Source organism: Paramacrobiotus metropolitanus, unplaced genomic scaffold (genome assembly GCF_019649055.1).
Source record: "Paramacrobiotus metropolitanus isolate TYO unplaced genomic scaffold, Prichtersi_v1.0 Parri_scaffold0000087, whole genome shotgun sequence".
In the NCBI taxonomy this organism is placed as follows: domain Eukaryota; kingdom Metazoa; phylum Tardigrada; class Eutardigrada; order Parachela; family Macrobiotidae; genus Paramacrobiotus; species Paramacrobiotus metropolitanus.
In genome coordinates this window covers 137,821-151,313 of record NW_026570307.1, presented here as the reverse complement: position 1 = coordinate 151,313, position 13,493 = coordinate 137,821, and the positions used below count along the sequence as shown (strand labels likewise).

General features: G+C 39.9%; 3 protein-coding genes across 5 annotated transcripts; 2 read left to right on the top strand and 1 right to left on the bottom strand.

Moving 5' to 3' along the window:
* Window positions 1-4,162: 4,162 nt before the first annotated feature.
* On the top strand, window positions 4,163-7,817 carry LOC129596148 (vacuolar fusion protein CCZ1 homolog). 2 transcript variants are annotated; one of them, XM_055493340.1, is made up of 12 exons: window positions 4,163-4,509; window positions 4,612-4,709; window positions 4,886-4,976; window positions 5,469-5,597; window positions 5,670-5,753; window positions 5,824-5,954; window positions 6,010-6,093; window positions 6,169-6,315; window positions 6,631-6,779; window positions 6,970-7,228; window positions 7,296-7,423; window positions 7,544-7,817. In XM_055493340.1, exons 1-12 carry the CDS (start codon window positions 4,399-4,401, stop codon window positions 7,606-7,608), a joined length of 1,476 nt encoding a protein of 491 aa, XP_055349315.1. In that variant the 5' UTR covers window positions 4,163-4,398; the 3' UTR covers window positions 7,609-7,817. The 2 variants fall into 2 exon arrangements, with proteins under 2 accessions (XP_055349315.1, XP_055349316.1); XM_055493341.1 differs by having other exon boundaries at window positions 6,049-6,093; window positions 7,544-7,816.
* On the bottom strand, window positions 7,759-10,251 carry LOC129596149 (charged multivesicular body protein 1a-like). Its single transcript, XM_055493342.1, has 7 exons — window positions 9,912-10,251; window positions 9,815-9,834; window positions 9,566-9,643; window positions 9,323-9,469; window positions 9,061-9,129; window positions 8,516-8,769; window positions 7,759-8,182 (listed from the first exon to the last, which is right to left on the bottom strand). The coding sequence occupies exons 1-7, from the start codon at window positions 9,925-9,927 to the stop codon at window positions 8,158-8,160; spliced, it is 609 nt and encodes a 202-aa protein (XP_055349317.1). The 5' UTR covers window positions 9,928-10,251; the 3' UTR covers window positions 7,759-8,157.
* A 1,343-nt stretch (window positions 10,252-11,594) lies between these two features.
* On the top strand, window positions 11,595-13,493 carry LOC129596167 (uncharacterized). 2 transcript variants are annotated; one of them, XM_055493365.1, is made up of 3 exons: window positions 11,595-11,738; window positions 11,838-12,524; window positions 13,003-13,493. In XM_055493365.1, exons 2-3 carry the CDS (start codon window positions 11,849-11,851, stop codon window positions 13,206-13,208), a joined length of 882 nt encoding a protein of 293 aa, XP_055349340.1. In that variant the 5' UTR covers window positions 11,595-11,738; window positions 11,838-11,848; the 3' UTR covers window positions 13,209-13,493. The 2 variants fall into 2 exon arrangements, with proteins under 2 accessions (XP_055349340.1, XP_055349339.1); XM_055493364.1 differs by having other exon boundaries at window positions 11,629-11,761.

The following is a 13,493-nucleotide window of genomic DNA, read 5'->3' as shown; positions in this document are numbered from 1 at the left end:
TATAATGTAGAATGATTTTATTATATAAAAAATAATAGTAACGTAATGTAGGTCAATTAGCATTTTCCTTAAGAATATTGTAAAACTGACCTAAAAACGCAGCACCATGTGGGCAAACAAATACGCCGCGAATGTTGTGCAAAACCCGCATTATTCTTAATGTTTCCCGCCGAGAGCGCACACTGGCTGACCCGAAATACATTTGATCTTATATAGCGCTCTTTGTTAAGAAATTTGACTTTGACGTCCTAATTTGGGCATGATGTGAAAGGTAAGAAACACAACAGGTGCGTGACAAGCTGTCTTTCATAATTACTCCACAGCAGCTCGCCCCGGTCTTTCTCTGTGTGCCGTCTTTTGACGATCCGGTCGCCATGCACCGTTAGCCTGTCAAAGACCTATTTTCCCTAATGACCGGAAGTACTACATCCAGCTGGCAACATTAGCGCTTCTTCGGGGATCAGCAGCTGCGAATTGTTCCGTAACTAGTAGCGGATGTCGTAGTGATTATATCGTTGATTCCACGACAGAGACCAGATCGATTTACCCGCCGGGCCGGAGACAACAGTCGTAATGCATGATGTAATTTGAAATCCGTAAAAATTAGGCCATCTTTAACTGTTATGCGCAAAAGCTGGTAATCACATCTAGAGCAGTAAGAAAATACACCGGTAGAACGTATTACAGAACCCACAGTTCAGATACTGAGGAAAATGTTTCATGTTGCGGACATTCTAAAGCGTGCGATTCGGCGTCAACAGGAAAAACCAGGAATGTATGGGATAATTGGGTTTATCGTATAAGATGTGAAAATTATTTGTATCTTACATAAAAGTATGCTTGCAAAAAGTAGAAACCGAATGCTTAAAATTATTTTGATTAATTGGAAGAATTGTCCACCTGCACCTGGTCGAAATTACAACGGGGCATAAAGAGATTGTCATGAGTAGTAACGCCAGAAATTTTTGTTAGTGTACTAGCAGTTGCATTAGCGTATTTTTTGAATGAACTTTTTGAATGGTTAGTGTTTTGCTGATACTCGTATGTTGCTTGTACGCATATACTGGCCCGGTGCGACGATCATTTCAGTTTGTGATTTCAGTGCGTTCATTCCGTTATATTATACTAACTTATATAGCTTACCAAAGGAACTTTGTAGTACTAATTAAAACTGGCATACATGTCACGCAAATAACAGACCGGCTTTTTTTTACGTCCGAAATAAGTGTGTATGGCAGAAAGGTCACCGATCGCAAACCTTCAGGGACCCCGCTTGCGATCGCGAATCACAGCGTTCTCTTTGCTAATAAATTATCGGACGAGCGAACCATGAAGCGATTCTCTTCAAACTTTAAGTGTGTCGTAATACTATCATCCAAAATAACATTGCAATGCTTGTTACGCTGATTGGCACTCAGTTGCGCCACAACAGCGGTTACAGAGGACACTGATCATGAGCTCGACCCGCCATGAGGACCATTGACAACCCATTTTACACACATATACCCTAGGAAGAAAAAACATGTGTGGTGCTAAAGTAACGCAGTGTCCGATATCGCGGGGAGCGATTTATTGGCCGTATAAGATGTCTTGAAGACGGGGATCATGATGATCCCTGAGGATAAACGTTTAGTGGTATCCAGTGGCTGGCAATTGCCGCGTGTAAGATGTGGTTATTTGGCCAAGAAACTCCCAAGGGTCATGATGAGGGGCTTGTCAAATAGGGCTCCCTTTCCTTTGGAGAAGGCATTCTGGTCATGAATGAGCTGTATACTGGACAGAAGGAGGTCACGATTTACAATCCCGGTGAGAACCATTTCTAATGTGACTGTCACGCCATCCGTTGACCGCCGGAATCATGTGCAGGGTAAAACCTTTAACATCACTTTTGTGTTTCGCGAGTACGAATATAAAGGCGCGCCAGCAACTAATTCGCTAATAAAACGCAATAAATTGTTTGATTTATATGTACATGTAACTTCTTATTTATGTATAAGAAGCCGCATGTACGTATAAAGTTATAAACCAAATATATTTGAGTAGTAAGTTCTTGTTATATGAACTGACGCTACTCAAATCAGGCTATAAAAACATCCTTGCACTAAAAAAAAGTAAGAACTAAGAACATCCATAAAGTATATAAACATGTATACTTATATACACTTTATGGACTTTGTTAGTAATTTTTGTTTGCATAGTAAAGTTTAAACTTTTTATCGTTAAGAAGATTCTATAGTTGTATTCGTTTGTATTCGTTGTATTCGTTACAGCATTCACAATAATAACGAAAACTCTTAAACAGAAAATGATTTGCGATTTACCATCCAGTTGTAAAGGTCATATAACAGCCGCCGAGTTCGGTTCCGCCTAAACGGCTATAATGAAATTAAGTCAGAAAATGCATGTTGAGTAAACTCCATGGACACTCTTATATAATCTTCTTCTTTTATTTGTCTGTGTAAAATTCTCTGGTGTAAAGCAATTGGCAGCTGAACTGGGAATACGACAGTCACTGCCTGTTTGATCCCAACATCTGACGCAGATGAAACAGTGGGATTACCGTGGGAAGGGAAGAAAGCAATCTGTAGATTGCCTGCATGTACTGCCTTGTCAATTAAAGCAAGGATCAAAGATGTTCCGGTTGGGATGACTTATGGATTTGACTGGATGACCCAGTTTTTTGTCAATTCTTTTCGCAAACACAGCGGAATTCTTTCCACACTTAATGTTAGCGGAATCCTAAGTTAAATTTTTACTGTTTTCAATAAAAAGTGAACGTGCACGCATACAAAGTTGTATCAAGCACTAGCAGTGAACATAGGTTTTTATTACCACTAGCTATAGTACTTAATTGACTCGCCTACAAGCGAACTGATCATGGAACTAACAGGAATTAGTTGCTGACATAGGATCAAGCAGAATGCATGTAAATAATTCCAATATAGAGTACATATCTATATACTGGTTCACGTTTAGTACGTGCATGTTAATTAAAACTGCGGGCGGACGTTCAACTAGTAAATCTTTCGGTGAATGAACTAATAAATCTTCTTCGAGTACGAATCTGTACGATGATCCAATCTATGTTTCTAATTATAATATAAAGTAGAATGTGGTAGATGTAATTAATAAAACCTGCAGCTTCGCACTAGTGTACAGCAAGCCTTCCCCAAACGATGGGACAAAGTTTTTAACAAGAGTTCATGATCAACAATTAACGCCCTTCTTAAGCTCCTTTGCAAATACCGTACTTAAAGTCTCTTGTTGCTGAGATAAAGTTTCAAGATTTTTTGTTTATCAAAAACTTCACGCTAAAATTCTAATGATCTTTGTAAGTTTAGACGTTGCAAATTTGCTAAAGAAGTCCACCGAATTCATGCTCTATGCAGTCAGTACGCAGTTCATGATTAGTTTTTAACATTCTGCGTTTGCATTGCGAAAAAATTTTCTTTTGTTAGAAACAGTTGGTATAAAAAACGAGATAATAATGTGACTGCCAACCTGCGCAGGGCGCAATCTGTGCGAAGTTACGCGTTCATCACCAGTGCGGGAACATCGCGATGGTTGGCTGTGATTACAACCAATAGAAATTGCGCAACTCAACGTACTGTATTAAAACATTAGTAGCACCTAATTAGTAGCACCTAGATATTGTTGAATATATGCTGCATTAAAACATTAGTGACACCTAATTAGTGGCACCTAGATATAACTGCACATATACTGCATTAAAACATTAGTGACACCTAATTAGTAGCACCTAGACATTACTGACTATATGCTGTATTAAAGCATTAGCAGCATAACTTAGCAAAATTCAGCAAACCATGTTTTAATACAGTATATAGTCAATTATGTCTGGGTGCTACTAATTAGGTGCCACTAATATTTTAATACAGCATATACTCAATAATATCTAGGTGCTACTAATTAGGTGTCACTAATGTTTTAATATAGCATATACTCAATAATATCTAGGTGCTACTAATTAGGTGTCACTAATGTGTTAATACTACGTTGAGTTGCGCAATTTCTATTGGTTGTTAAGTTACGCCATAACAACCAATCATCGCAATGTTCCCGCACTTGTGATGAACGCGTGTGCGAAGTTTGCTGGGTGGCATTTGTGTATGTATGTATGTAGTTATTGTAGTAGCAGCATTTGTAGCATCACCGCGTATATAATATTCTATATTTGATAGCAGAAGTACTCTGTACAGTAATTTTATCTGTTTAAGACTTTTAGTGTTTCGTTTTATATTGAATTTTTGTTTTAAAATTGATCTGTTTTGCTTCTGTTGATGTAAAGAAAGGTTTGCACATTAGACAGAGTGAAGAGTCTGTTTGTTTTTACGTTTTCTGAAGTTGCGCACGTACTTGTGTGCGTTCCATTCAGACATGTCAAGCAAGGAGAAGATCAGCGTCGTAGCACATCATGGGAAACCCATTCTTCTGGAATTGTCATCCTTGTGCGTTTACAACTCGAATCTGGGACCTAAAGAAGGCGAGGTGAGCAGTCGTTATGATTGTCCGGTTCTCAGGTTTGCCATCATAAAAGTGTGACTGTGTTTCGGGCTTGTGGCTGTAGAAGAACGTGCTGTATGTATTTAGGAGGAGAAAAAGATACTGTTTTTCCATCCATCTGGAGTGCTGATGGACCAACAAATTCGTCATGTTGGCCTCATGGAAGCTGTCGCCAAATTTGTCAGGTACAGTGTAAACGTAAATAACCATAATTACGGCGATGAATCTGCTGTTACCTGTAATAGTCTGTTCACCGTGAAAAGATTTCTGAGATAGACTCACATAACTGAAGATGGCTTTCTTATATGATTAAATTCTTATTTTTTTCCTGTGCGTTCCTGAATGCTTTTATTTCCCCCAGGTCTTTTAGCGATAACGACTGTCGATCGATGCGAACCGCCAGAAATCTGCATATTCTACTGCAGCCGGAGCCTGATTTCTGGTTTGCCATGGTAAGGCGCCAAAGTCTGTTTGGAAATTAAATGACGTAAATTTTAATTAGAATTCTCCTTTTGTGCATCCTGCGAAAGCTCGGTAATGACTTATCAGTACTGAAACGTGAGTAAAATCATCGACTATTAATACTATTATTACTGATTTTTTCCCCGTAATTTTCGCTGCGTTTACGGAATTATCCAAAAATTTTGTGTTAAAATCTTTTATTTTTATTAATTTAATTTTGACTTTTGGGTGTCGGGTCTGCAGTAGTGTAGTATTTCAGTATCCATCGTATTTGGATTGATGTTAATCGTTTTATATACTGAGAGTATTCATCATCATGACTTTTGCGACCCTGAAGGCAGTTTTCTTGATTATCCTAGGTTACTTATGATTTTTCTCGGGCCTTTCGTTGCTTTGATATGTATTTGATCCACATTGAGAGTTATAAGGGATGCTAGATTCTGATGAATTATTTTGTTAACGTAGATCGTTTGCCTTTATAGACATTACGAGGTGTACAAAATCCCGATGCTGGAAAGCATGATAATGACGACATTGAACGCACTCGGGATGAGCAGCCGCAGGAGGATACATACTACAAAATTCTCACTCGACTTTATAAAATGTACAACGTATGTGACAGCAGGTTTTCGTTTTGTTCTGAAAAATGTTTTTGTCATGACTTTTAATTAGCTTTATTCCAGTTACTGCATGGACAGTTATCATCCGACATGTCCGAGCAGGGTATTAAAAACCTGAAGCCTCGGTTGGCACGATTCTTCGGAAATGTACGGGTTTTCATGGATTTTAGCCTAGTTTTCCAGGATGCTGAAATTTAATTTTTTTGTGCAATTGCAGTATTTTTCCAAATTTACTTTCGGACAGTATGATATGCTGCATCGTTTCGAGGCCATGTCGTATCTTCCGATGGACCGCAACGTGTTTCTCAATGTGCAGAATATGATTAATACACTGTGCATCCAGTTCACGTAAGTCGTACCTCGTATGACATACAATATTGTCTGAATTTGTGTCCTTTTGCAGTATTTTGTTTAGCTTTCTGATTTCAAACTTTTTCAACAGCAATGTGAAACATGCCTTATTGTTATACTGGGATCTGGTTGTGTGGTATGTTATGATTTTTTCCCTTTTTGACGAATAGGAATAGGAATTTATTTGAATTGAGTATTCGCTGTTTTTCAGGAACGATTTGGACTTACAGCTAGCTCAGACTGTTGCGCAGTATGTCAGCGGATTCGTTTTTCCGGATCAGGTAGACCGAGAGCGCCATGCTATCCATTCCAGTTCCGTTTCCGCGCAGTTACCACAGTCAGCTGCTCATCTTGGAAGGTATAGATTTTGTTCGAAAAATAAAAATCGAAGCTTATTTTGGGATATGAAATGTTTTGCTCACAATAAGATGGAACGCTTCTGCTGCCCGGTTTGGAAAGTAGATACAATCCTTCTCCAGAAATATTTCGTAAATGAGTAGATATAAAATACGAAATGTTTTGCTCAGAATAAGGTAGAACGGTTCTGCTGCTCGGTTTGGAAAGTAGATATAATCCTTCTCCAGAAATATTCAGTTATTGTATTCGGATACAAGAATGATTAGTACGGATACTGTTATTTGTACATCTGTAATTCAAGCGTCGTCTATCACAGGTTTTGCTCGGTGGGAATGTTACATTCCGGCGACAGTGACACTCATGTTGCTTCTGCGTTTTTGACTGATGCTGACACTGACGAACTTGTTCGCTACGATTTGGCCATATATAACGCATCGGGAACGACGTTGTGCCTTTTTTTGCAAGGTCGGTCGGTATGCGAGAATTTTTCGTAATCGGTACATAAATTAATAGTTCCTGTTGATGTTGCATACCTACAGTAGTTCGGATAATTTTCTGGTAGTGGTATACGATGCAGCCAGAAATGAATAAAATCGCTTTCTTTTCCTTTTCCATATACACTGGAAGCTTATGTGACAATTTGTTTATCATGCAGATGTTGTGGGATCAAATGCCGAATTGCTCCGTCGACTCGACTCTTTTTTGGGACCTGCTTTGACCACACTGTCGAGCAGTTTAGCGGAGCAGTTCGCCAAGTTAAAGAATCCGGTATGGGCTCATGAATCACCGTATGTCCACTACGTCTACCTCAATGACAGCAATTTGTCGAAAAAACAAACCTTGGTTGATCGAACCCAAACACTACAAGTGGAACTACTGAAAGCTTTGGCTACGATTGACGAAGATATTCGCAAGTAAGATGAGTGCATTTATACAAGCGAACGCCTGGCTGGACATGACTCTCAAATTTGGATTTTGTAGCCGACCGGATGAAGTGGAAATATTTGCCAAAGTTCTCCATGATTGTTGGATTTATGGGAAGCGGAAATTTGATAGAAGTTTATACGCGGTTATAACGCAGCGTAATGCGGATCTTGTCTTGGCGGAAGGTAAACGCGAATGTGCAAAATGTTAACTACGTACATAGTATTGTACTATGCAAGTGTAGATTTTTTCGTATGGGACTGCTGCGCTTTAGCAAAGCAATCTAAGACTTTCTTTGGTTTTAGAGGAAATCCGGAGACTGTATGCCAAAGAATTCTCCTGTGATGCAGCATGTGATACAGGTTTATAAAAAGATTTTTTTATTGTTAGCTACATAAAGAATCAATAGAACAAACTGTCTCGTTTTCCTTCTACCTTTCATGTGATTTTACTGTTTGATCTGTGTTAAATCACGTTCTTGATTGGTCATCGGTTACCCATGTATGGTTTCACGTACAGGTTGTAACGGAGTAGAAGCGGTTTATTAAAACATAAAAACTGACTCGAAGCAAAAGAGGAACAGGACGAATCTGCTAAAAGAAAATTCAGGCTTCATAATGTCGGTATGTCGCAATTCTGAACAACGTTTAACAACAGCAGAGGCTTCAGAGTTGCACACATCCACCGTAATAAAGTAGCAGTGAAGTAAAGAGGAATGGGAATGGTGTCCCTTACACATGCTTCGAAATTTGCTTTGGCTTACGGTTAGACAAATTAAAATAATAGTAACTATTTTGCATAAAAATTTTGAATCGAGGCAGCAGCAACTATTTTCGGCACGGTAAGAAAATAAAGATCCTAATATCCAACATTGTGTCAACCGCTGAATATTCACCAAACCGAAATGCTGAGGACAGCATTATGTTTCTCGTAGTTGAGCCAACCTGAAAAGACAACGCTTTATGGTAGGACACAGCACAAAAGAGCGGTCGAACAAGTGGTTCACAGTTGCCAACAAAAAGCGACAAAAAATTTAAACTGTTTTATGTATTAAAATTGATTTGATAATAAATTAAAGAAAGATGTTGTAGAGCACTACGCGCAACTACATCTATATCTCTTAATGATAATATACTAAAACAAAATTGAGAAAACTCAACATCTGTAGAATCTCCATAAAGTGAAACATCACCCCAAACCTGAGCCAGACAATTGTCACAAACTTACAAACTCGAGTCAGCACCAGAAGTTTCAGACATATCAAAATATAAGTTTACCTTTTGTTGAGTGCTTCCTCTTCCCTTTCTTTTCGCGATGTGGATGCGGCCGGAAGTGCCGTGTCGGGTTGGGCCTTGGCCAGTTCGGCCATGATATCCAGGCCATTCTCGTCGGCCACTTGTTTTATCAGCTGATCCACCTGCTCTCCGGGTGTAGACATGACGGTCGCTGAACCCATAGCACCTTCCATCACTTGAGATCGCACATCCAGATCCTCAAACTGATGCTCAAATTGGTCCATTACTTTCTGAATCTAGTGAAAGAACGCAGTATCAACATCCGGTAAGTCAGTAATCTGGAAATTCAGCAGTCCGGTAACTGCGGATAGCAAAACCATTTCCATGGAGAAAATCTATCGTATCTTGCACACCCACAAAAATTCAACTGTATTAAAATTCACAATAGGGTCTGTCACATTAAAACGTTTTCGCATTAAATTTTAATAAGAAATAATCGTGAAGTGCTTGACCAAAACAAAAAAATCTGTCAGTCACAACTTACGAGCAACTACTGCAAAATGCCGTCAAAAACATGAAAAACCTGCCTTTTCAAGATCCATACTCTGCATCGCTTTGTCCAATGCCTTCGAAACCATTCCAATATTCGAGGCGACCTGGAATTTTAGAAACCAGCACATGAAAATAGAGCAAAGTAAATAAATAGATAGCAGATAAATAGATAGTAGAGGGAAATAAAACCAATCAATGAAAAAAATCAAATCAAATTTTCAACAGAAATAAGCAAACACTTTACAGAAACTGTTTCCGCACAGTACTCGAATCTGAAACGGATATTGCAGTGTTTACCTGCTTCATCATCACAGCACTCTGCACTCGACTAGCCACACCGTCGATCTTGCCCGCCATACGCAGAAAATTGAGGCCTTCGTTCTTTTTTCGAATGGCATTCTCAGCGTAGATACGGGCTCCTTCTATGTTCTGCTGCTGCAAAGCCTATAAACCAAACTGAAAAATGAGCACAATCCTCGCAATTGCCATGCGCAGTCGCGTCCATCAACAAATTTCAAAACTGAAACCAATAATAAGTACCTTTTTCACTTTGGCTTGTTGCGCTGCTTGATCCTTTTCCGCTTTCTTTGCGAATCGTTCCAGCTGCTTCGATGAGAACTAATAAGAAAATTTCACAAAGTTGTAGAAGTAATGATCCAGAGACTAAGCTTGTCGCGATGAAACAGCAAGACGTATATTATTATTCTATTGTAATCTATATTAATCGTATGATAGGCATATATGGCGTCTAGAGACTACTCTAGAGTAGTGAAAATACCGTAGCTTCACCTTCAGCTGGAAAAGAACATCTGCAGACAAATCAAAAATGGAATGGTTAAAAACAGCAACTGTTAACAGATTACACGTTAACCCAAAAAAGGCTTACCATCCATTTGAGGCATTTTGAACTGGAGACAAATCCAAATACTGTTAGCCGTAGTGGTTCACAGTGTGAACTTCACAAACAGGACCACCAGTAAGATCTGGGGAATTTTACTAGGGTGCTTTGAAAGACTTCCAGTTCCTAGATAATTATTATGCTGCTGTTCAGCTGATGATAGAAAGCCACAGGAACAGAAATCCCAGATGACTGTGTGAGTAAATGCGTTAAAATCCAAATACAAACTCACATTCACTCCACGTACAATAACAGAAAGACAATGTCATAAAAATATGATAGAAAATTTGGGTTTCTAAAAGTTAAAAATTTAAAATTCCAACAAAATGTTACACGGCTGCTGGGCGTCTGGGCGGTACCATCTCTTTCAGGCGAATCGCTTTAGCGGTGAATAATCATGCACAGCCTGCTTGTTACGTAAGAACGGAATGACACACAAGATTGACAGAAAATTTTACATTGAAAGTTTATTTTCTAGAATTAAAACACAACTATAAATAATTTATTAATATCGACATAAAAGCTTAGTAATTTTTAGCAACTAAATCAGCTAGGAACTTAAAAAAATGTCGGTGTGCAGTTGGTCAGTATTTACTATCGCCAATTTTAATGCCGTAAAGCTGTTTAAAAATAAAGGGCTAGTACGTAGTACTACGTACGTACAACGCATTAGCCGTCTACCGTTACTACTGCTTAATATTGTATGTAAATTTTTTTTGGGAAGATGACAAGTCGGGATTCGGGAGAACGGTACGTCAGGAAACAGGCGAGATACGGGCGATGGAGTATCCGCGCCAGCGGATCAGCGTCGAAGTCCAACGAGGGGAATGGGGCCTCTGTGATGGGTTAATTTAGACGAAAAATGTTTCGCGTGGTTAGGCCGCCCATTGGCTATTTCCGCTGTCGGCTGACAATGAGGCTGTGTAATCAGTGAAAATTCCCTTTGACCTTTTATAAAAAACTTGTGAATGCCAGTACGTGCCGCCAATCTGAATATTATAAAGCATTTTCTTTTGTACGTGTATCTAGCTGTAAATTGAAATTGCTTTGCAAACCTTGTTAGTGACCTGTCCTACGATTTTATTGCGTAGAACACCTACTCTAAATGAAATAAAAATAAAATAAAATGACTTACGCAATGATTATTGCATTCAGGTAGTACGTATGCCTATAAATAGTTCTAATGCCTCATTTTGTCGATTGCGCAGTAATTTTCTCTTGAAACTGGTCATGGATTGTGCACTTTAACGAACTTAGGGATTAGGAATTAGGATTCTATAAATTATGACGATAACGTACTTACCTACATGAAATAAAAATAAGTAGGTAAAAATATCATAGATGAATATAAAACGGTATAATATTATTTACTGTACTACGACCGAGCTGCTGCATCTACTGTTTTAATAACAGTTAAGACCGTATCAGGTTAACCGGAAATGCTGCATAGAACGGTCAGAAACGCGGACAAATAACGACCGCAGTTTTCATGCAACCGAACACTTTGACGTAATCGTACACGATATCGCGATGATGTCAGAGGGATAACAGTTCCGAGCCGAGCCTACCGGGTGGCATCTGGCTGTACAAGGGTGTTTACCAGAAATTACATGGAGATGGTTACGCCATAAAACATGAAACGTTACTGCTTGCACTTGTTGTACTTCTGAACCCTGGATTTTTGTTATCGTTATGCATAAAATTAGATGCATGGAAGCCAGCTTATAAATATTCCGATGTGATTGTTTACTACCAGTTTCTGTAATCGGTTTCCATGAAAATTTGGGTAACATTGTTAACACAGGATACAATAAGGTACTGTATTCCAGCATACTCAAGTATCTTTCGATCACATGTTCTTCAAGCACCAGAACACAGCAGTGAATTCCTCTGACATTCGATGGCGCTTTTCAGTTACAGACAGAATGTCATCACTAGTGGATCGTTCCCGCCAGATTCTGGAGGCCAAACTGAAGTCCGCTGATCTACCTCCGTCCACATGTGGCCTGGTAGGGATCTACTGTATGTGCGAGGCGCTCGACGTCTCGTACGAAATGTCCGCGTCCCACCTGAAATTCATCACGCATCGCGCCAACCGCGGCAGCGTAGGGATGTACCTGGCGTCCCGCTACTGTGCAGGCATGACGGCCGCCACACTGGCGGAGGCCGCCGAGGAGATCTCCTACAATGCCGTTTATTCCCGCTTCTTCCCCACGCGTGGCGTCCCCGCTAAGGCAATTGCTGGCTTTCTGCGTCAGTGGCTGCCGTTGCGCTGTGTGATCGTGCTGACGCTCAATCCGCAGCGTCTAGACACGGATACAACGCCCGCGGACAAACTGACAGATGCCTGGCATCATCATCCGCTGGGCGAGGCCATCGGGCAGGGCTTTCGCATGATGTACCCCGATGTGACGTACTCGTGTGAGGAACTGCAGCGGATGCTGGATTGCGAGTCGGCCGTGATGGTGAAGGAGCAGGATATTCTGTTTCAGACGTGTCCGCGCAGTAAGGGGGTGATTTTCAGTGCGCGTAGGGATTTTGGTGATGTGGATACGCTGAAGAAACACAACGATAAACGCTGGACGCCAATGGGAACCATAGGTAAACATTGGATTGAATAATCGTTTGATGTCATACTTTCTTATCGTCTATCACCACACTTCCGGTCGCATTTGTAATATTACTGAAAAGATGCATAACAGTGTTTCCGCTGAATTCTGATGCAATGTTTACATGGTAAAGAAAGTGGAGCTTATACTGAATTTGGAATTTTCGGGACATTAAGCGTTCTTATTGATTTTGGAAATTACCCCTCAGTTTCACAACTTAAGGCGAAGCCGTACCATAATTGCATAATTTCGGATATGGAAATTATCTGTGTATTAAAGCGACAGAAGAGATATGCAGTGACCAAGAATGTACAAAAATACAATTCGTGCAAAGGTACAAAGGCACAATTCGTGCTTATAAAAAGCTTCGTTTTATATTTAACGCCTTTGTTGTAGCATGTTTTCTCATTTTCATTCCCAGCACAACATTAATTTTATTTTTAAATGCTGATTGTAATTGAATTTCGCAGATAATTTATATGAGTTGCAAAGTCGATCCGGAATGCTCTACTTCCAAGATGAACCGCTGGAAACGTCGCTGCTGGACCCTAGTAAACGCATCAAAATTCCGGCTGCATATGAACCGGGCATTACGGTTTTCGTTCGCCGTGACGATGTAGCAACTCGTGAATTGCTGGATTCGTGTAAAGGCTTCAACAATGTTTGTACAGTCTGATACTGTAGGTACGGCACGTTGTCTTCCAGTGGACTCCAGAAAGCCATGTTCCAATTTCCCTCGTTAGTTCCTTTCCAATTTCCGTTAGAGGCTGAAACCATCGGTTTGTCATATTCAGTGTTGCTTTTGAATCTTTATTCTATCAAGCTGTTTTTGTAAGGTTAAAGACTTCTGTACAGGTGTTATTTTTTCTGCAGAGCAGATTGGAAGTCACAGTGCGCTGGAGTGATTTGCTCCGGAAACGGAGAGTTGTTTTTGATTGTAAAGCGCCGGTTTTGATACTTA

Excerpts from the sequence above, each read along its gene's own strand:
- LOC129596167 (XM_055493364.1), top strand. The coding sequence starts at position 11,698 with ATGAAAATTTGGGTAACATTGTTAACACAGGATACAATAAGGTACTGT. Across the intron at positions 11,762-11,837 it reads CTGTATTCCAGCATACTCAA|TTACAGACAGAATGTCATCA; the intron begins GTATCTTTCGAT and ends GGCGCTTTTCAG. Across the intron at positions 12,525-13,002 it reads GACGCCAATGGGAACCATAG|ATAATTTATATGAGTTGCAA; the intron begins GTAAACATTGGA and ends TGAATTTCGCAG.
- LOC129596148 (XM_055493340.1), top strand. The coding sequence starts at position 4,399 with ATGTCAAGCAAGGAGAAGATCAGCGTCGTAGCACATCATGGGAAACCC. Across the intron at positions 5,955-6,009 it reads ACACTGTGCATCCAGTTCAC|TATTTTGTTTAGCTTTCTGA; the intron begins GTAAGTCGTACC and ends GTCCTTTTGCAG. Across the intron at positions 6,094-6,168 it reads TACTGGGATCTGGTTGTGTG|GAACGATTTGGACTTACAGC; the intron begins GTATGTTATGAT and ends GCTGTTTTTCAG.
- LOC129596149 (XM_055493342.1), bottom strand. Across the intron at positions 9,644-9,814 it reads ATGTTCTTTTCCAGCTGAAG|TTCTCATCGAAGCAGCTGGA; the intron begins GTGAAGCTACGG and ends TTTTCTTATTAG. Across the intron at positions 8,183-8,515 it reads GAGGAAGCACTCAACAAAAG|GTTGGCTCAACTACGAGAAA; the intron begins GTAAACTTATAT and ends TTGTCTTTTCAG.